This window comes from Gloeophyllum trabeum (genome assembly GCF_000344685.1).
Source record: "Gloeophyllum trabeum ATCC 11539 unplaced genomic scaffold GLOTRscaffold_00003, whole genome shotgun sequence".
Taxonomy (NCBI): Eukaryota; Fungi; Basidiomycota; class Agaricomycetes; order Gloeophyllales; family Gloeophyllaceae; genus Gloeophyllum; species Gloeophyllum trabeum.
In genome coordinates, this window is record NW_006920412.1 from 1,682,799 (window position 1) to 1,702,537 (window position 19,739).

Consider the following 19,739-nt stretch of genomic DNA (forward strand, 5'->3'; position numbering starts at 1 on the left):
TATATTTGGCTTCCCCGACCCTTGCGAAGTGTTGTGGCTGTGTCCCACTAACGCGCCGGCGCTCCCCGTTGGTCATCCCTCCTGCGTCAGCCCCCGACGGCTGTCCCAACGGCTATGCCAGTCTGCTCACTGCATTGGACGGCGAGCAATGTCCTCGGAAGATGCTCCGACGGCTCTGAGCGAAGGTAGCACTAGCATGATGTATCTGAGTATTATGGTGGCTGGTCACGTTGTATGTACAGACGTTGGTACCTGCATAACTTCCAAAATAACCGATGCCTATCTTCAATCATAACTTAGCTTTTGGTGCATAGAATGATAGATAGCGTGTCTTTGGTACTTTTACCGATACTCAGCCTGGATGGAATGTGTGACGTTCGCGTGACAGGTCGCGTTTGCATCATTTGAGATGCGTCGCGCGACCTGCCTGTCCTGATTCCTTGTCAAATTCTCTTTCCTTGTAGCTGAACTATCCATCAACGGTCACAACATGTTCAAAGCCAAGGAGCGCAAGGGCCCCAGCACTCCGCTCAAGTCATCATCAGCACAGGTCCAGCTGCATTCAACGGAGCCCTACCCCCATCGCCTGAACTTGTAAGCTGTATCGCTTCGCCTTTTTCTCTCTCGACCGCACCTCACCTTTGGCCCCATACAGCTACGACCTCCCTCCCATATTCGACGTCACCCTCGAAGAGTTCGAGTCCGCCGCCCTCGCCCGCCTCCGCATTCTCGCCGAAATCGAGTCCTCCTTCGTCCGCAACCGCTCCTACGACGAGCTCAAGGCCGTCACAAAGACGCAGTGCGACAAGTACCTCACCCTCAACGCCAACTCGGCCAGCACGTGTGATTTGCAGGGAGAGCGGAGGAGAGACCATGTCGGGCATTTCGTGCTGAGGTTGGCGTTCTGCCGGTCGTGAGTGTCTCGCAGTTATGGAATGGAATCAAGTGTGTGAAGGTGTTGATTGTTAGGGAGGAGCTACGGAGACGATTCGTCAAGGCGGAGATGATGCTCTTTAGAGTACGTTGGGATTCAGATGATACCCGCGAACGCGAGGCGTTCCTCAGCTCAAGAGACTTCGACTGGGTTCCAGTGCGTCCCCTGATCCGCGAGCTCGCGCTGAAGGCAATATGATAATGACATCGTCTCAGGTAGATGACAAGGAGAAAGAGATGTACAAGACACAGCTCATGGCTGTCCCCAGCAACATCAGGCCGCAGGATCTCGAGGCACATTTTAAAAAGGACAAATACTACAAGGTAACGACTCTCCCGCCCATCTCGGTAGGCGCATTATGAAGACACAACCTCCTCTCACAGGTACGATGGACACGAGTCCCAGATCTGGTCGAGAAACGACGAGTGTTCCTCAAAGGCGGGTGGGCCTACGTGCCAGCGCGGGAGCAATCCAGCATGGTCTTCCAAGAATTCCAAACAAACCTCGAAAAGGCGCTCGAGGTCCGTCTGCGCTCGCTTGCCCTTGCCCAGGCTCTAACAGGCAACCCCCGAGTAGATGACAGCGAAGGCGCTGCCCCGGCTGGACGAGGACACGCGCCTGCTCCCGATTCTGAACAACCTCTCGCAGGGCTTCCTCGCGGGCGTCCCGTCCGAGTGGCTGTCGTCCTCGTCGTCCGCGGCGGAGGGCGGCGGGATCAAGGCGGAGGAGGTGGACGAGCTAGCGCGAAAGCACTTCCCGATGTGCATGCGCAATTTGCACGAGAGTCTCATGCGCGACAGACACTTGAAGCATATGGGGCGGTTGCAGTACGGGCTGTTCTTGAAGGTGCGTGCGAGCGAGCTGAAATCGCGCGGTAAGCTGAAATGTTGTGGTGCTGCAGGTGCTGGGGCTGTCGATAGACGAGGCGATCACGTTTTGGCGGAGGTCGTTCAGCAAGATTACGGATGACAAGTTCAACAAGGAGTACCGTTACAACATCAGGCATTCATACGGTCTCGAGGGACGCCGGGCCAACTACCCAGCTAAGAGGTAAGGGTCCAATTTCCATGCATTTCACCAGAAGCACCGATGCGGCCTCTTCCCCAGCTGCCAGCAGATCCTCATGCAGGACCAGCCAGGCCCGAACGAGTCGCACGGGTGCCCGTACCGCCACTTTTCAGAGGACAACCTGCAGTCCGCGCTGCTCGCGTCGTACGCGCCGCACGGGCTCACCGCGGCGGACCTGCCGGAGATCATGCACACGGTGCGCGCGGGGCACTATCATGTGGCGTGCACGCGCGTGTTCGAGATCACGCACGCGCGCAGCGGCGGCGTGAAGAAGGGCGAGGGCGTCGGCGGCGGGGAGAGCGTCACGCACCCGAACCAGTATGCGGCGCGCAGCCGGGAGCTGGAGAAGGCAAGGTTGGAGAAGGCAGAGAGCGAGCGGGACGCGATGGTTGTGGATGGATAGGATGGGATTTGCGTACTGCAATGTCTGTGTTGGTTTTGTGACGATCAGTTGTATTTTAGTCTTGTGTACGTGGGTGATGCTGTATGAATGTTCTTTTGAAATATCAATACGGTTTCGCGATCACCAGGACTTGATTAGGACCGGACTTCGCGATGAAGTCATATGCATCCGTCGATACATTCAGCAACTTGAAGAACATGAAAGGCCAGACTCAGGTTTTTGGAGGTAACGGACTCTGCGGCCAGGGAACGCAATAGAAAGTCATAGTACTCTGCAAGTGACGCCCCAAGGGTGCACTGCTGTGCCTTGTGGAGCACGAGGCCACGGGCAAGAAATCATACAGCCTAACATTTACGCACAATAGCAGGCGCTGCCTTCCTTGTGCCGTCACCATCTCAACTCTGATAACGACCGCCATGAGCCAACGAAAGCCGTCCAACACGCAGGGGGAGAATGGGAACGGGAACGGGGAGACGACGAAGGCGGCGGCGCTGCAGCAGTACAACGACACCGAGGGCCACTTCTCGCTGGTCAGGTATTTCGTTTCCCTCGCACACGAGCCTCTGCGCTAGCCGGACTACTGCTTACCACGCTGGGATGCGTGCCCGCTCTCAACAGGAACTTCCGCCTAGCGGATCTGGTCACCATCATGAACGGCGTGTGCGGGTCGTTCTCGGTGTTCTCGTCTGCGCGGTACATCCTCACGAATGACCACGACTACTTGTGGTCCGCCCTCATGTTCCCCCTTGCGGGACTCATGTTTGACTTTCTCGACGGAAAGGTAGCGCGGTGGAGGAGGGAGAGTAGTATGCTCGGACAGGAGCTTGACAGTCTGGCTGACCTGGTATGTCTGCGAGCTACCATCGTCATGATACATTTTTCACGCAATATATCATAGATCTCTTTCGGCGTTGCCCCAGCTCTTGTTGCGTTCGTGGTGGGACTACGAACGTATCTCGACACTGTAGTCCTCACCGGCTTTATCTGCTGCGGACTTGCTCGCCTAGCCCGCTTCAACGCAACTGTAGCGCTGGTACCGAAGGACAAGTCTGGCAAAGCAAAATACTTCGAGGGCCTCCCCATCCCATCTTCGCTCATCCTTGTCGGCGTCCTTTCGGTCTGGACAAAACTGGGTTGGATCGAGGGTCAAGCCGGCGTTCCCTGGGGCACCATCACGCTCTGGGGCAAGCAGGGAGGAAGCGGAGAGATTCATCTGGCTAGCATTGTGTTTGGCTGCTGGGCCGCTGCTATGGTCAGCAAGACGTTGAAGGTGCCGAAAATCTGAAGTGCAGGGAGACTTATGGACAATGATGTGGTGATACTCGTACTATAGAACCTGGATACAGACGGTATTGCTAATGCGCACACACTCAATCAAAGTAGTTACGTGGTGCTATTATGACTCCCGATTCACCTTGGATTTCAGTAGCGTTACATTCACTGTGCACTGTGACCTAGGACGTGGCTTGACCGTGACCGCGTTTCTGCTGTTAGCCGAGACGCGAGTAATATTTACGACGCGTCCCGGACGCGTCTCTCCTCACTCCGCAATGGTTTCCTCAAACGACGTGCAACGTCTCTTTCTTCAGGCAGTCATTTCGCGTCGCGTACTCTCGTATAAACTTGCGCATACAGTCTGGTTGAAATGTATAGACGCCGTAAAAGGTACGATACGATACATTCACCGTGAATGTGGCGGCATCATTCAATAGACGTGCGGTTCTGCAGCTGCAGAAGAGACAGTGCAAATCCCTGTCCCGCGTGCTGAGGACAGGGCAGCATGGGACGCCTTCGTCGCAAAAGTGAACGACTCCTTGAACGACCTGGATCTCGAGTTCCGACATCTGCATGACGAGCAGAATGGAAGGGAGATGTATGCCTTGGTAAGTAAATTCGAAGATACTCGCAGTCGCGTCTTGATATCCGCGTACTTAGGTGAATAGGAAGGGAGACGAGATCGCGCAGCTAGCGACCGACTACACACCTACCGAAATCGCGTACTTCAAAGCCATTGTATGGCTGTCCCCCTTTCACTCCCCGCGCGGTCACTGACAATGGGAATTCCTAGGTTGAGCAAATTATGCTCGCTCCTCACGAATCATTCTCCGTTTCATCGCTGGCAGCATTGCGCGAAGTGAATTTTTTGAAGGCCAATATGACGAAGACACAAGCTGAAGTTGTCCTGGGAAGCTTCGTGGCCAAAGGGTGGCTCGTCAAAAGCCAGTAAGTAGTGAATTTAAACATGTTGACCAGATATCTTAGGTCGCTTGTCCAGACGGGGTCGATACTCTTTGTCTACTCGTAGTCTGCTGGAGCTGCTACCGTACCTGAAATCGACTTACCCCGACGAAGTCTTAGAATGCACCATCTGTCTAGAGGTAATGCCCCCTTCCTGCTGTCGTCATTATCTCATAGCCGATTGCCCGATCAGATCCTTACGAGGGGTATCGCTTGCAACACTCGGAATTGCAAAGTCCGGCTGCACGGACACTGCTTCAACAACTACAAGCGTGTGCACTCCACATGTCCTTCCTGCAACGAGAGCTGGACAAGCGGGACCAAGAAGATTGTCCCGGTGGGCGAAGGTGCAGTCAAAGATGGCCAGGACTTCGCTCGGCGGGTGAGGAAGAAGCAGACCGAGGAGGCAAGTGACGAAGAGGAGGATGAGGATGCTGAGGGATCCCACGAGCCCAGTCAAACGCAGGGCCCATCTCAGGCACAAAGCCAATCACAGAAGACCGCTGGAAAGAAAGGCAGGGCTAAAGGTCGACCTAAGAAGAGGTGAGTTTACAGCTTTTCGAAGCGATCAGGGACTGAAACGGATTGACCATCTAGCGCTATGGCTCATGACTCGGATGAGGAGGAAGAAGAGGAAGCGACTGACGCTCCGGACAACTCCATGGACGTAGATGAGGAAGGACCACCCCGGAGATCCCAGCGGAAGAGCCGACGGTGAAAACATATCCATACTGCGGGCTTTACGGAGTGCTTGGTTGCTGCTATCAGTGCCTACGCAGATTCGCACGACTGACCCTCTGCATACATTAGCACTTTTTTCCTAGTGTTGTACCACATGACGATATTTGCAGTTTAATACCAACGTCCAACTGACCCCCATGAACCCAGGAACGTTACGGCAGATCCTTCAGAGGGTGAAGGCGCATGCAGTCAGACGCAAGACTTCAAACGAAAGCGATGCCATGAATCCGAACTAAATATATGATACATGCGAACGATCTAGTTATACACCTGGTAAAGGGGGCTAAAGAGGAAGACTAATTAGAGATGTCTGCACAATGGAATCAAGTACTAGAGATACGCACGTAGAAGAGAACTTCGTTCCCTGGCGGACGACTTTCTCTACGGCGTCCAAGAAATCCCGCTCTGTGGCAACCTTCCGACGAGCCCGGATGGCGAACATACCGGCCTGAATTTAGATCGTGAGCATGGATAACCACCGAACTCACCAGATCAGACGCACCTCCGTAGCAACAGATCTGAGCTCAGCACCAGTCGTGTTCGGGCATAGACGAGCAATGAGGTCGAATCGGATGTCCCTCTCGACACTCATGCTGGAGCAAATGTCAGCGCACAGCCAGAACATAGAGCGAGGACTACTGACCTTCGAGCATGTATGCGAAGAATATGTGCACGACCTTCCACGTCGGGAAGCGAAAATTCGACGCGCCGGTCAAGACGACCAGGCCGCAGCAGAGCAGGATCCAAAGTATCAGGCCTGCGATGGAGTCAGCACAGAATGAAAGAATACCTGAGCTCAAGTACATGCCTGTTGGTTGCCATGAGGACTTTAATATTTCCTCGGGGATCGAAGCCGTCCAGTTGGTTGATCAATTCAAGCATGGTCCGTTGAACTTCATTATCGCCTCCGGCCCCATCATCGAAACGGGCACCACCAATGGCATCAACTTCATCGAAGAAGATGATGCAGGCCTTCTTACTCCGAGCCATCTCGAACAGTTCTCTTACCATCCGAGCTCCCTCACCGACATACTTCTGCACAAGCTCTGATCCGATAACTCGAATGAATGTCGCATCTGTCCGGTTCGCGACAGCACGAGCACACAGAGTCTTGCCAGTTCCGGGAGGACCATATAATAGAACACCTTTTGGCGGGTCGATACCCAGGCTGACAAACCGCTCGGGCTTTTGAGTGGTGAGTGTCACCTCTGATGCTCAGAGAACAAGGAAACTCACATGCAGTAGAGGGGTCTCGACGACTTCCCGGAGTTTCTCAATTTGCTCCTTGCAGCCACCGACATCTGAGTAGGTGACATCCGGCTTTTCCTCTACCTGCATCATCGTGACGGAAGCGTCGATCTTGGGAGGCAACGGTATTTGGATCTGATACTTGTTACGGTCCACGCTGGACATAGAGTATCAGAATTTTATGAGCAGGCAATGTGCACAACAACTTACCCAACTCGCATGCCCTCCTCAATATCTGTCGGGGCGACGCGGTCACCCAGACCAACAACAAACTTCGCAATCTGCTTGATATTGATGACATACTTGTCTTGCTCGTCAGCACCTTTCTGACCTTGCAAGCCCCCCAATGGATTCACGGCGCGGGCAGCCTCAGCAGCTTTAGGGTCCATGGGAATGATCTTCGTACAGCGAGCGACTTGCAATGGATGTTCCTCAGCCATCCTTTGTCGGTCGGCAGCGAGATCCCATAGATTTGGTGATGCCAAACCTGTGTCCGACTCCTTGACGCCTGGGGTGGTGTCATGCTCGGAAATCACCTGCGCTCAAGGGCTGATGCACTCACCAAGCTTTTCGTTAATTCGCTTCTGCACTTCCTTTATATCATTCTCTATCTGCTTCAGTTGCGCCGCATACGGTCCTTGCCCCTACAACACATTCAGCCTCCAGGACGAGATGACCGAGCATGGAACCTACGTATGTCTTCAGGATTTGAATGTCGCTATCATCAAGAGCTACAGCGCGATCAGGCAAAGGAAACATAACAGAGGCAGAAAGGCACGTACCGACAATCTTCTCCTCGTCTTTGCCGTCAGCCTTCTTTTCCCCTGCACAAAAGTGAGTAAAGCTTGTATAGCTTCTAGGCACTGGGCACTGACACTTTTCCCAGTCACTACAAGGTGATATCAGAGGTGAACAAACATAGAAGTATCGTCAACACGTACGCTTTGGGAGGCATTGCGATGTAAGTGAGGATGTAGTTGAGACGAATATGTAGCTAACGGGTGGAAGGACGCGTCAGTGGTCAATGACGCGTCCGTCAATCCATGCGTGATCTAAGCTCGCGCAGACTGGGACAGATATCCCAGTTATGCCCCTTTATGGAAACTACGGGTCTACAGGTCTAAAGCGATATATACACAAATGGAAAATCTGGGTCTGGTCGACTGGTCAATATGGTCATTCGTCTGCCACTGCCAGACCGTGACTTGTTACGACACTTACCTAGGAGTTGGCATCTATCACCGTCATCCCTCTTGCTTCACTTCCATCATGGCCGGCGCACTACCAAACGCAAAGAGGGACCTGCCCAAGATCAGGGATGAAGACCGTGAATCGCGTTTCGGTCAAGTCTTTGGTGTCTCCGGTCCTGTGGTCATCGCGGAGAACATGACCGGGTCGGCCATGTATGAATTGGTGCGCGTCGGGCACGATGAACTAGTCGGAGGTAATAACACCAAACGGAGAGTGATTTCAGTACTGACTGTATTCTAGAGGTCATTCGTATCGATGCGGACAAGGCGACGATTCAAGTGTACGAGGAGACGTCAGGAGTAACAGTAGGAGACCCTGTGCTACGAACAGGGAAGCCGCTGAGTGTTGAGCTCGGTCCAGGTTCGAAGGACGGATACTTACCAAAGCAAATACGCTGACCCCTGAGTATAGGTCTGATGGGTAACATCGTCGATGGAATCCAACGACCGCTTCGTGTATGTGCATCTCTCTTCGATCAGCCCTTTCATAATTTATATGTCCCAGTCCATCCAAGAACTCTCGAAATCCATCTATATACCCCGTGGAATTAATACCACTGCCCTGGATCGGTCGTTGAAGTGGGACTTCTCACCAGTGAACTATAAAGTAAGGCCTCCAGCATTTTAGTTTGCCGCAGTAGCTCATCTTCTGCAGGTCGGCGATCACATAACGGGTGGTGATATCTTCGGTCGGGTATATGAAAACTCGCTAGTAGATAACCACAAGATTATGTTAGGGCCCAGAGCCCTCGGTACCATCACACACATCGCCGAGAAAGGCAGCTATGCCGTGGATGTAAGTATCCCAGCTGAGCACATGTGCTCGATGTTAACAGCCGTATAGGACGTCGTGTTGGAGACAGAGTTCGAAGGAAAGAAGACTCAGCACACGATGATGCAGCTCTGGCCAGTACGAGCACCCCGGCCTGTATCAGAGAAACATACAGCCGATTATCCTCTCACTACTGGTCAAAGAATTCTGGACGCTCTCTTCCCGTAAGCGGATTTGTCGATATTGCTATGATACGCCATGTCAATGTCAGACCCACAGCTGTGTTCAAGGCGGGACAACTGCCATTCCCGGTGCTTTCGGATGTGGAAAGACTGTCATTTCACAAGCTATCTCCAAGTTCTCCAACAGCGACATTATCATCTATGTTGGGTGTGGCGAACGTGGTAACGAAGTAAGTTGCAAGCCTTCACATTGGGAAGATCTCACTGACCTGGCATGCCAGATGGCGGAAGTCTTGATGGATGTAAGTTACTCTGACCCATTGAAGAGGCGATGACGCGTCTTATAGGATGCCACTAGTTCCCGGAGTTAACCATGGAAGTTGGCAACCGTCAAGAACCCATTATGAAGCGGACTACCTTGGTCGCGAATACGTCGAATATGCCTGTGGCTGCTCGTGAAGCTTCCATTTACACCGGTATCACCCTCGCCGAGTACTTCCGTGACCAGGGTACGAACGTGTCGATGATGGCGGACTCGACGTCGCGTTGGGCCGAGGCACTTCGTGAAATCTCTGGTCGTTTGGCGGAGATGCCCGCAGATTCCGGTTATCCTGCGTACCTTGGAACGAAACTGGCCAGTTTCTACGAGCGTGCAGGCAAAGTCACATGTCTAGGTAATCCTGTCAGGCAGGGTACTGTCTCGATTGTTGGCGCGTAAGTGCACGACCATTGTTTTGGGTGCTGGATGGTTCTGACCGCTTGACAGCGTCTCTCCCCCCGGCGGTGATATGTCAGATCCTGTCACGTCCGCCACTCTCGGTATCGTGCAGGTGTTCTGGGGCCTCGATAAGAAGTTGGCACAGCGAAAGCACTTTCCCTCTGTCAACTGGAGTCAGTCTTACTCCAAGTACACCAAGGTCCTCGAACCCCATTACGAAGCGACTGAGCCCGGCTTCGTGGAGTTGCGTATGAAAGCCAAAGAGATTCTTCAGAAGGAAGAGGATCTCGCAGAAATTGTCCAGCTCGTCGGCAAGAGTGCGCTTGGCGAGAACGACAAGATCACCCTGGAAGTGGCTCGCATGCTTAAGGATGACTTCTTGCAGCAAAATGGCATGAGCGAGTATGACCGGTACTGTCCCTTCTATAAGACCAGTGCAATGCTGCGGAATTTCGTGGCGTTCCACGATACGGCTGTGAAGCTCGTCACCACCACGGATATGACCTTTGCGAGGGTCAGGGACTCTGCTAGTGATCTAATGTTCAAGCTCTCGCAGATGAAGTTTGAGGTGAGTCGTTTCCCGACGATACGTGTGCATGGGTCTTAATACTGGCGTTAGTCTCCTTCACAGGGAGAAGAACCCATTAGGCAGAAGCTTGATGCGCTGTATAACGAGATTCAGGAGAAGTTCAGACAGATGGCTGAGTAGTCGTGCTCCGGAGGCTGTGTGTCTAGAATTCAATATTAATGACATGTAATGCATCACGCCTCTCGAGCTACATAGAGGGTTGTTCCAAGCCATTGGCAGTTTGGTACTGTATCATCTCTTTGTGGCGAAGATCGCGTGTACAGCACTGCATTTTACAATCGGGCGTCTACTGTATGCGCCAACAGCGGTGCCACTCTATCTATAGACGTTTCTGTCGACATGGACCGCCGATCTCGGACGACTGATACCTTCCAAAGCTATAACACTCTGACTTCCTCGAGCTATGAACCTGCGCGCTTGGGAAAGAGGAAGAAGGCGCCGACGTACGAAGTCGAAACAATACCAGATACCGAGATTGTTCAGATCACCCTTCTGAGGAGCGACGGCGACATATCACGATGGCCCAGCGATGCGCAAACCACACGGAAAGTGGACGACTATGGTCACGTAGACTATTTCGTGAAAGCCAGTGATAAAGAGCTGAAGTTATGGAGAAAGAAGATAGGGCGCTTTCTGGCTGCCTATCCTCTTCGCGCGGACGGCCGTGAGTTCAATATAATCGATCTCTTTCAGAGGTTCTTATTTACGTCTTGCGGAAGTGTCCTTGGACCCAGCTCAATGCTACTTAAAGTCGTTCCCGCCTGGGTATATCCTAATGACTCGTCTGTCTGGCGACAAGGATGTACCTCGACGTGATTGTTATCTCTATGGTATGCCTCACGCTACGATCTCCGGACCTATAAACCTCATAACCATCAGGTGGGAAACGAAGGTACGAGTCACCAGCAGAATGGTGTCTCCATGCCAAGTGGCTCGTGGAAGATTGTCCTATGAAGCCCTCAGGCAGCCGGAGGCAGTGCGAATGCATAGATTGCGACGGCACAGTCCCACAAAGTACGCTATCGGGGAAATACAACCTCAATGCTGTAGACGACACACGAGGAGGGCGAAAACAGAAAAAGGGCGGGAGAAAGAAGGAGAATGTGGATCGCCCAATCATTGCGAAGGATTACACCAAGATGAACCATCCAACCGTGCAGATCTTCCCTTCTGTGAGCGGAAGCTCTCTTCCCGGAGGCTGAATCGCTGGGCCATCTGCGTCGCCTTATACTTGATACCATACCTTCATAGGTGCCACTCGTCGTAATGCTGTCTGCTGCTCTCCATTGCTTTCACTTCCACTCATGACAATACGACTGAATAATCGACCTCGCGTAGTGCATTTATTAGGCCTATGTACGTGTAAAGAGCGATGGAAATGTGCTTGATGTGTCTCTCGCCAGCTCCTACTAGTACCCGCTCTAGGCGAACTCCAGCGAGAACATCTTCAATGCCGAGCGTATATCCCTGTGCTTCAGCGGTTGATTCGGGGACAACTTGAGACAATCTTAAGATAGGTAGGTTCGTACCTGCACATGCAACTCAACCAATGATCAAGAATCAGAAAGGTCGATCTCCGATTCCTCGGGCTCGGACTCCATGCTTGCATCCAGTAGGTCACCGTCATCGACTCCTTCACCCTTTCCACCTTTGCCCTGCTGACTTCTATACATCCCTGCCAGAAAATCGGGAGTGCTTGCCTGCTCAATACTCTTATCTTCTCTGACTTTCATGAATCGGGGAAATCGGAGACTCAGACCCCTGGAGTCGGACACCAGTCCCAGTGCTGCCACGGAGACTGGGCTGACAGTCACACTTTGGAAGGTGTTGAAATCAAACCTCCGAAGGGATAGATTCACTTCAAAGCACTCACTCTGCACCTCTGATCTCCCAGACTTCTTGAGGTTTGAAGTACACCTGCGGCCTGAGACCTACGCATTGCATGAAAAGCCATGACGACGTAAGGGAGACGACCTTCGCATACGTACCTCCTGTCTCAACATCCCAGAGGTTTTGTCGCGAGCAGTTCTCAGATCCATCAGCGTATTTCTCGGTTAAAGCCTTCACGGATGCCTGAGCAACTCACGGACGCGTCCAGGACACCAGGACGTACCTTATAAAACACATCCGAAAAGCCTAGAAGCAGAACGACTTATGAGCGCCTTATATTTAACACTCAAGGTACTGACCGGACATGCATTTGCACACAGCAACAAGCTTGCCCAGTGCCGGATTGTAGAGCCCCAGCAGAATTGGGCTCCACCACTGGTGTTTACGGCCATTACCATGCCATCCTCCTATTGGTACCAGGTCGAGACTGTCTCCGAGACCCGTTACATAGTCCTTCTTGAGCTTCAGCCACGCAGCTGTCCGTTTGTCTATAATGGATGAATCCACCGTGATACCAGAGCTTTGGTATTGCCAGTAACTTACCTGGCTCGTATGTAGCTGGCAAAGGCTTCCGTCGTGGCCGGTCCTTTTTGTCACTGGGATCTGTCAAGACCTGGCCACTGTCCAATAGCTGCAGGGTTGAACCAGATCCGATTTTCAGCAAGCGGTTGATCCTTTAGCAAGAGGAGACATGGACCTTAACCATTAAGCCTTCAACACGGCTTTCGACAGCCTCTTGCCAAAACTCCTCGACTGCGTCCCTGCCCGCTTCGCTATCGACCGACTTCACGTGATCCAAACGAGCAGCACCTCGCCATTCTGGAATCACAGGAGGGAACTTAGAGCGAAGAAGAGATCGCCGTGCCCGGAAAGGTTCTTGAAGTATGACCTACCGAAAGCGAAAAATAGTCAATGGTGACGTACAAAGCAACATATGTATATATATAAAGGATACGAGCTGTCTCACCTGGCCGTTCAAGTAAAGCAAATCAAAAGCAAACACGCACACTACAACTTTGATCTCGTTCACTTGGACATCTTTACGAGCACGGTTAGATAATTCTTGGAACGTCCGCAAATCTCCGTTGCCGGGATCTATTGCCACAATTTCTGTGTCCATTATTAAAGACTCAAGGTTGCTGTCGGAGAAAAACAAGTCTTGCACTAGCTGAACGATGTCTGGATACTGTCACCGAAGTGCCGAGTCAGGAGTCAAGAATGACAGGAGGTCAGCGATGTAGATATACGTGCCTTCTCTGTCATGTCTTCGAGATGCCTAGAGAAAATCTTCACCGCTACGGAGCCGTCCGGGGCGTTTTTCCATCCGTGTATCTGGGCGCGTTGCCCGTCATATTTGAACTCGGCAGCGAACGGCAAGTCCTCAAGTCTGTCGTATATCTCATCCAACGAGCGAGTTGGCGAGCCAAGAGTAGGAAGAAGTGGGATACCTAAGGAAGGTCAGGTACGTTTGATCAATGTCATACGAGGGGCCCGAAGTTAGAACTCACCGACTGTAAAAGGGACACGATCGGGTAAACCTTCTAGACCACCTTCAGCCAGTGCCTTCGCGATGTGACCATAGTTAGGATGTTGGACATATACTTGCTTAAGCAACCTTTCTGCATTGGTAAATTTCTCAGAAAGGCGATTCAAGGGGTTATCTACGTCTCCAATTTTCTTCTTATTGCTACCATCACTGAGGGACAGACGTTTGACTGCAGCTACCAGATCATCGGAGGCATAATAAGGTGAATCGGCGGCAATGCTGTCTCTTATGCTCGCCGGAGGTGTCATAACCATCGCTCGGGCGAGAGCAGTCAAGATGCTTGTCCTTACAGCGCCTACTCTGAGATTCTGAAAGAGTGTCCGAACAAGGAAGCGAACCTCTTCGCCTTTGGCAGCAACCAGTAGTTTCTCGACTAAGGATTGCTTCTGTTTGGCGGCGCCCGGCCCCTTCGCCTTCGAGATTTGAACTAGGGACTCGTAGACACCTGTAATCAAGAGAGGCGGGTGCGGCACCAACGTGCGGACGTTGGATTTTGCTTCGAATGCAACATCCCCAGGATCACCTGTTTTCGTATAGAGTCGCTTCAGGGCGCCAGATGAAAGGCCAGATACATGTTGTATTGCCTTCAAGATGACCGAATAGCCGAGACCAAGTTCAACAGAATCATACGCAGGTGCCAGGGTATTTGACAAAAGATACAACGCAGGCAGCAGTGAAGGCGGGTGTGCCTGTAAGATAACCCTCAGCGTGTTCGTCAGGATATTGAGGATGGTGATGCGTGATCTTGTTGTCGTGAGCGTAGACAGGGCATGTGCTAGCAGAGAGTACGGGATCGTCTTGTTGGGTGGCCAGACCCTGCTGTCCACCTCAAAGACGGACGGACTGACGATTAATGGTCCATATTTTGGTGTCTCCAGGGGGACAGATTCGATCTTAGGACGAAGTACTGCCCCTTCATCGCGCACAGGCCTAGTCTTTGTAATTCTCTCGGACTTTGAGGGACTCGGGGTTCGCTTGACGCTGTCATAGTCCGGCTGCCGTGTTGTAGCAGTTCCAACGTTTGACGGCCCTGCTTCAACAACAGTATCGTCAAATGCGTCAACATCTATGACTTCATAAGCAAGCCCATGTCTCGCTGATTTCTGTGGATGCTGCAAGTGAGGCTGCTTTGACCCGCTATCTTTGTGCATATCCACGCCGGCGGGCTTTGGATGAGATGCAGAGTGCGCTGCTGAAGCGGACCTCTGATGGTCATTCTGCCTAGTTTTCCCTTTATCTTTAACTGGGCTAGCTGTCGGATTTCTCAATGCATCGACGCCGGCAGATGTTCCCCCAAAGAAGCTATCGAGACTCTGTTGGTTAGCCGCGATCTTCGTCCGCTTTCGTTTAGGGCTCGGGCTGGACGCAGATGGCTTGTTGGCGAGCTGACGTTTGGACATTATATTGGCAAGCGCAAATTGAACCTTCCCTAATCCCGTAGAGAGGCGTGCCGTGGCTTTGGCATACAATTAATGAATGGTCTAGCTATTAGTGATCTGGGAAGAAGCGCGAGACTGACAATGGCTGCCATAAAGATTGGTGCGCACCCAGCTGAGAGTATTCGAATGAATTACGGTTGCATATAGAGTGTACCAGTTAGGACCGCCAATGAGGTGAGGTTAAGGATCAGTAGTAGAACGTACTGGTTGTGGCGGTAGGTTAACGATCAGGGTGAACCATAGACTAGATCCAGGACTACCTAATTAGGTATCTAATGCTAGAGGGGATGTCAGAGTCTGTTGTGAGTCTGCCCGGTCCTCGAGTATAGCACACACGTTGGAGCACTGGCCTTCCAATCTCCCACCGTCACTACCCATCGTCGAGGAAGGTGTCACGGTGAATAGGCTCGATTGCCAGAATGGAGGCCCCTTCGCATCCATTGTCGCTGAAAGTGATGCGCGTCTCAGTGCGTTGCTGGAGTTTTATGCCATTTGGCCAGACATGAATCGGGCTCCTTAGAGGCCGGCTGTGGCCAGCGCATGGGAACCATTCTTCTCGAGTTCACCATCGTATTCTTCTCGCTCGACAGCGTCCATCCTATCTCTGCAAGGGGACAAGCCTCTACCAGGGCACCCCAAGACCCTGAGGGACCTCACACATGCCACGGAACTTCTTACCCTTCCGTCCTCCTTCGGCGCGATACAGCTTGGTGAAACGTTCACAAGCTGCCTATGCGTTAACAACGACGCGCCTGTCGACGTGGACGGTGTAACTCTCAAAGTGGAAATGCAAACAGGTACTTCTAAAGTCATAATCGGAGAATTCGGAGGGCCGCAGTTTCGCCTTTCAGTTGGCGACACTCTTGAGAACATTGTCAGTCACGAAATCAAGGAACTGGGTCAGCACGTTCTCGCTTGCACGGTCTCATATCGATCACTACCTGGCCAAGTCCACCCAGGGAATGGGGAACCGGGACACGACCACCCTTCCCAAAGTTTCAGGAAATTCTACAAGTTTGCTGTGGGTTATTCATCAAAGAGTCATGCTCCCTCAAGCTTGCTTACCGATCGCGCAAGGTGACTAACCCTTTGTCCGTCAAAACCAAAGTACATACTCCGCGCTCACCTTCGGCCCTGCTTTCTCGCGAGGAGCGAGATCGTGTCTTCTTAGAAGTGCATATCCAAAATATGACACAGGACGCATTGTGGTTTGAACGGATACATTTTGAGTGCGCTGAAGGCTGGACGGCTCAAGACGCCAACGTCGTGGTTTCGCAGCAAGACCATAAGCCCGAGAGTATATTTACCATTACTTCGGAACTTATGCAACCTCAGGATATGAGACAATATATCTACATTCTTTCCCCTTCCCAGCTTCCACGATTCCCCGTGGACCATCCTCCGGGCGCCGTAATGCCTTTGGGCCGTCTCGACATATCATGGCGGTCCTCCTTCGGCGAACCTGGCCGGCTGCTGACTTCGGTACGTCTTCAAGAGTCCAATTCTTGACATCCTCACGACACACTGATACCGTCGCAGACCCTCTCTCGACGCATTCCTTTAGTACAAGCACAACCGCCCCAACCGCCGGCATCTGCTTTACCCCCGCATCTGCAGCGGGGTTCCACCGTCGGCTCACCTCGACCCCGATCCCCACAATTACCTCAAGAACGCCCGAGTACACCCCCCGCACCTTATAGACCTGCATCACCATTTCGAGGTCGGACTATTGGTGGTCCAATAAGCCCGAGGCCGCAGTCCCCAGGTCCCTCTTCAGCTCCGGCTGTCACCAGTGTAAATCAGCCGATCCCTCTGATGCCGCACGCAACGGATATTGAAGTAGACCTTGTCGTGCGCTCCCTACCTCGCGATTCGATTCGGCTTGAGGTACCTTTCAGGATTGCTTGCACTATTACCGTATCCTGCACTATACCCGCGCTGCGTGCTCAACAGGAACGCGCTATCTCACTAATCATCCAACATATACAGCCTTCGGCGCCTGTCCCTAAACCCGTGGTCATCCCTGAGATTTTCAGTCCTCGTCTGCCCTCTTCCGGATTTTCGACACCTCGATCACCTGCAACGCAATCGAAAGTAAATCTTGACTACGTGTCAATTGAGCGCAAGCTTATGGAATCGCCGAAGCCGATTTACCCTGGTGCGAGAGCAGTGGATGTCGATGAAACAGCCAATGATCTACTATTGCCGCCTCCGATCGTGGATCCTGTCGCCGATGGGAAAAGTCCAGGGTCCCGGGCGATTGTGTTCCTTGGACCGTCTACAATCTTTTTGCCAACACTGCGTCTGAGGTTGCCTGAAGTGGTTGTCGAGGATCAGAGCAATGATGCAGCAAACACAGACGAATCACTCAGAGTACAGACGTCACAAGATTTCGATCTCTCGTATCTTCCGCTCCTCGAGGGTTTCTCCAGAGTAGGAGGTATTCGTATCTTGTTACAGAATGATCGATGGGAAGAACGAGGACAACACCACGATGATTCGAAGGATGTGAAGACGGTCTCCGAGTTGCGGATATTGTCAGATATTGCAGAAATATGGGTACAGACCTGACTTAAAATACGCTGAATGAGTTCTTTTAACTACAGGTATCAGACTATACTATGCATGACTCATACAGAGCTGAACGCGTGAAATACTGCTGGGTACGGTTGGTCAGGTCATACACTGACCCAAGGCTGGCTCACGAGCCGTTGTACTGATATCAACGCCTGATACCGCACGTCCGGGTTCGGATGTGTCATGAGTTCCATCACTCTTGTCTTAGCACCTAAATCTGTAACAACTCTTGATAGTCATGAAAGGAAAAAATCGCCCGTCAGCTTCCGCCGAGTGTCACAAATTATAAAAGAGACTTACTTCTTGCCCCGCTCGTAGTGTTTGACGTACTGGCCTAGGTCGTGGGCAGCGACAGCCAGAACCAGTGCGTCTGATGATTCCTTCAATAGTCGTACCAGCGTCCTGATACAAAATATCAATATTGCAATATTGGAATCCCGGAATCGGCCAGCTTACTTGAGTTGCTCATAGTCTTTCTCATTTAGTTTAGTCGCGTTCTCTTTCCAGAAGACCTCTGATTCATGGACAGGTGTCCATGATAGGTGACCAGACGCCAGTTCCGAAGTATATTCATCGTAGTTCCTGCGATGGATCAGAGGGACATCCTTAGCCGTACCATGGATAAATCCGAAATCTCACGTTAAGCTGTCGAATCTAGACTTCAGTTCATCTCGCAGGAACTGGACATCCTCTAAGATATCTTCGTCGGACCATTTGCGCGTGGAGAGGTTCTTCATAAATGGTAATAACTGGGCGACAAGCATTGACGGAAGGTTAGCTGAGGGGGCTTTTGCGATCAGATTCTATACTGAGGTCAGCGTCGCTGGTTCGTCCTTACGGCGCGAGAAGGGTCGAAGCAACTCAACTCGGAAAGTGGATACCACCACTCGTATAACCTTCTCTTTCACTGCTGTCTGCGCAACTTCAGTCAGAAGAGGGATAATATCATACTTCCTGTGTAAGATGTAGTAAACAACGGGGAAGAGAAGTCGCTTCTTGGATGTCCCGTACTTATTAATTTGTTCCGCGATATCTTGTTCAAATGTCAACAGCCAGAAACAAAATATCACTTGATAGCTCATTTGAGGGCCAGGATTGCCACGTAGGATGCCGACTAGACTGGAGAAGACCATACCCCGTCAATTACGCTATGACCATACTCCCTTATACATAATCCTGACCTAGAAATGCAGGAAGGGGTATTCCACACAGCGATGCGAGCTTCTGGCCGGGGCAGGAGAGCTTCAAGACACTGGACTGCCACGTCTTTGTGGTTGTTACTGCCAGACTGAATTAAAGAGACAAGAGTGGTGATGAAGGAGTGCAGGATATGCGAAGGGAGAGGCTTAGCCTCCGCGCTGGAATGCGACGCATGTGAGCGGAGACGCGTCCAGTTGCATTGTGAGGACCTACCTAAGCAGCACGGCAAGGATCTGTGCTGTCTTCAATTGCACGAAATCGTCCGGAGTATTCAATATCCTATCCTGTCAGGTGAGAATTGATCGGATGTAATGAGAAACTCGACAACGTACCTCAGGAGGGGCCCGTAAGGTAATTCAGTATCGGTCTCCCCGGCTCTCGTGAACAGGGGTATACGTTCGTCATGATCTGGGCAGCAGGTCTTGAGAACACTCATTCAAGGATCAAAGTTCCACATACCAGCCAGTGCATCACCAATAAGAATCAAGATACACTGCATTGTATCAGGTCGCTGGAGCTTCTTCAGTAGGCCAAGGTACAGGGAGGCATAGGTCGGCCCATCGGAGAGTAAGATGCTTTCTGCTTTGGCACGAGGTTGTCTATCGACTTTCTTGATGAGAACCAGCTCTTCTGGAGTGACTAGGCCTGCTCGCTGATAACCCTGTGGATTACTCCGTTCAAGATGCATCTATCTATGCAGCAGCTCTTCAGTTCCGTACCTCCCATGGCACCGGCTTAGATCGAATCTTAGCAGTCTCGCCATCCAGCCAGGCATTGGAAACCAGTTGAACAGACATTGCAGCCAACACTGGTAAAGCAATTGAGGTATAGCTTGCTGTGATCAAGAGGTAGCAAGTCTATGTCTGCAGTTAGTACTGTCAACGTCAATGTACTAAAGGGGCATTCCCTTCGGAGGCAATTTCAGCCCACGGTCGCGCTGTCTA

The 19,739-nt window shown here is 51.9% G+C and overlaps 9 protein-coding genes across 9 annotated transcripts; 6 read left to right on the plus strand and 3 right to left on the minus strand.

The window, feature by feature from the left end:
- Positions 1 to 449: 449 nt before the first annotated feature.
- GLOTRDRAFT_110089 (DNA primase, large subunit) lies at positions 450 to 2,549 on the plus strand. The gene is made up of 8 exons (XM_007865282.1): positions 450 to 594; positions 656 to 913; positions 970 to 1,090; positions 1,150 to 1,257; positions 1,318 to 1,455; positions 1,511 to 1,780; positions 1,836 to 1,984; positions 2,042 to 2,549. The coding sequence occupies exons 1-8, from the start codon at positions 491 to 493 to the stop codon at positions 2,403 to 2,405; spliced, it is 1,512 nt and encodes a 503-aa protein (XP_007863473.1). The 5' UTR covers positions 450 to 490; the 3' UTR covers positions 2,406 to 2,549.
- A 193-nt stretch (positions 2,550 to 2,742) lies between these two features.
- Positions 2,743 to 3,864, plus strand: GLOTRDRAFT_56991 (phosphatidylserine synthase). Its single transcript, XM_007864846.1, has 3 exons — positions 2,743 to 2,940; positions 3,024 to 3,249; positions 3,304 to 3,864. Exons 1-3 carry the CDS (start codon positions 2,822 to 2,824, stop codon positions 3,688 to 3,690), a joined length of 732 nt encoding a protein of 243 aa, XP_007863037.1. The 5' UTR covers positions 2,743 to 2,821; the 3' UTR covers positions 3,691 to 3,864.
- Positions 3,865 to 3,955: 91 nt separating this feature from the next.
- Positions 3,956 to 5,361, plus strand: GLOTRDRAFT_35587 (uncharacterized protein; the record flags this gene model as incomplete). Its single annotated transcript, XM_007864647.1, has 7 exons — positions 3,956 to 4,070; positions 4,143 to 4,288; positions 4,341 to 4,418; positions 4,474 to 4,628; positions 4,681 to 4,783; positions 4,837 to 5,170; positions 5,282 to 5,361. The coding sequence occupies 7 exons, from the start codon at positions 3,956 to 3,958 to the stop codon at positions 5,359 to 5,361; spliced, it is 1,011 nt and encodes a 336-aa protein (XP_007862838.1).
- Positions 5,362 to 5,522: 161 nt separating this feature from the next.
- Positions 5,523 to 7,661, minus strand: GLOTRDRAFT_110091 (26S proteasome subunit P45). The gene is made up of 12 exons (XM_007865283.1): positions 7,574 to 7,661; positions 7,508 to 7,521; positions 7,415 to 7,456; positions 7,326 to 7,363; positions 7,195 to 7,276; positions 6,843 to 7,140; positions 6,621 to 6,789; positions 6,193 to 6,569; positions 6,028 to 6,141; positions 5,887 to 5,977; positions 5,729 to 5,832; positions 5,523 to 5,667 (listed from the first exon to the last, which is right to left on the minus strand). Exons 1-12 carry the CDS (start codon positions 7,585 to 7,587, stop codon positions 5,643 to 5,645), a joined length of 1,368 nt encoding a protein of 455 aa, XP_007863474.1. The 5' UTR covers positions 7,588 to 7,661; the 3' UTR covers positions 5,523 to 5,642.
- A 171-nt stretch (positions 7,662 to 7,832) lies between these two features.
- GLOTRDRAFT_72432 (V-type ATPase) lies at positions 7,833 to 10,360 on the plus strand. Its single transcript, XM_007865284.1, has 11 exons — positions 7,833 to 8,076; positions 8,124 to 8,243; positions 8,295 to 8,338; positions 8,388 to 8,489; positions 8,538 to 8,678; positions 8,727 to 8,878; positions 8,934 to 9,066; positions 9,118 to 9,138; positions 9,195 to 9,550; positions 9,603 to 10,122; positions 10,174 to 10,360. Exons 1-11 carry the CDS (start codon positions 7,902 to 7,904, stop codon positions 10,261 to 10,263), a joined length of 1,854 nt encoding a protein of 617 aa, XP_007863475.1. The 5' UTR covers positions 7,833 to 7,901; the 3' UTR covers positions 10,264 to 10,360.
- A 122-nt stretch (positions 10,361 to 10,482) lies between these two features.
- On the plus strand, positions 10,483 to 11,345 carry GLOTRDRAFT_126727 (uncharacterized protein; the record flags this gene model as incomplete). Its single annotated transcript, XM_007865285.1, has 3 exons — positions 10,483 to 10,807; positions 10,863 to 10,973; positions 11,023 to 11,345. 3 exons carry the CDS (start codon positions 10,483 to 10,485, stop codon positions 11,343 to 11,345), a joined length of 759 nt encoding a protein of 252 aa, XP_007863476.1.
- Positions 11,346 to 11,696: 351 nt separating this feature from the next.
- Positions 11,697 to 14,730, minus strand: GLOTRDRAFT_36485 (uncharacterized protein; the record flags this gene model as incomplete). The annotated part of the gene is made up of 11 exons (XM_007864720.1): positions 11,697 to 11,958; positions 12,017 to 12,067; positions 12,128 to 12,204; positions 12,257 to 12,279; positions 12,333 to 12,521; positions 12,577 to 12,664; positions 12,731 to 12,922; positions 13,001 to 13,191; positions 13,257 to 13,481; positions 13,542 to 13,694; positions 13,743 to 14,730. The coding sequence occupies 11 exons, from the start codon at positions 14,728 to 14,730 to the stop codon at positions 11,697 to 11,699; spliced, it is 2,439 nt and encodes an 812-aa protein (XP_007862911.1).
- A 707-nt stretch (positions 14,731 to 15,437) lies between these two features.
- GLOTRDRAFT_136986 (DUF974-domain-containing protein) lies at positions 15,438 to 17,589 on the plus strand (the record flags this gene model as incomplete). The annotated part of the gene is made up of 4 exons (XM_007865286.1): positions 15,438 to 15,485; positions 15,539 to 16,039; positions 16,096 to 16,500; positions 16,558 to 17,589. 4 exons carry the CDS (start codon positions 15,438 to 15,440, stop codon positions 17,587 to 17,589), a joined length of 1,986 nt encoding a protein of 661 aa, XP_007863477.1.
- On the minus strand, positions 17,211 to 19,663 carry GLOTRDRAFT_110093 (ATPase, V1 complex, subunit H). The gene is made up of 11 exons (XM_007865287.1): positions 19,515 to 19,663; positions 19,255 to 19,456; positions 19,128 to 19,203; positions 19,009 to 19,074; positions 18,777 to 18,953; positions 18,607 to 18,714; positions 18,462 to 18,549; positions 18,235 to 18,398; positions 18,052 to 18,177; positions 17,896 to 17,997; positions 17,211 to 17,823 (listed from the first exon to the last, which is right to left on the minus strand). Exons 1-11 carry the CDS (start codon positions 19,590 to 19,592, stop codon positions 17,697 to 17,699), a joined length of 1,314 nt encoding a protein of 437 aa, XP_007863478.1. The 5' UTR covers positions 19,593 to 19,663; the 3' UTR covers positions 17,211 to 17,696.
- Positions 19,664 to 19,739: the final 76 nt, after the last annotated feature.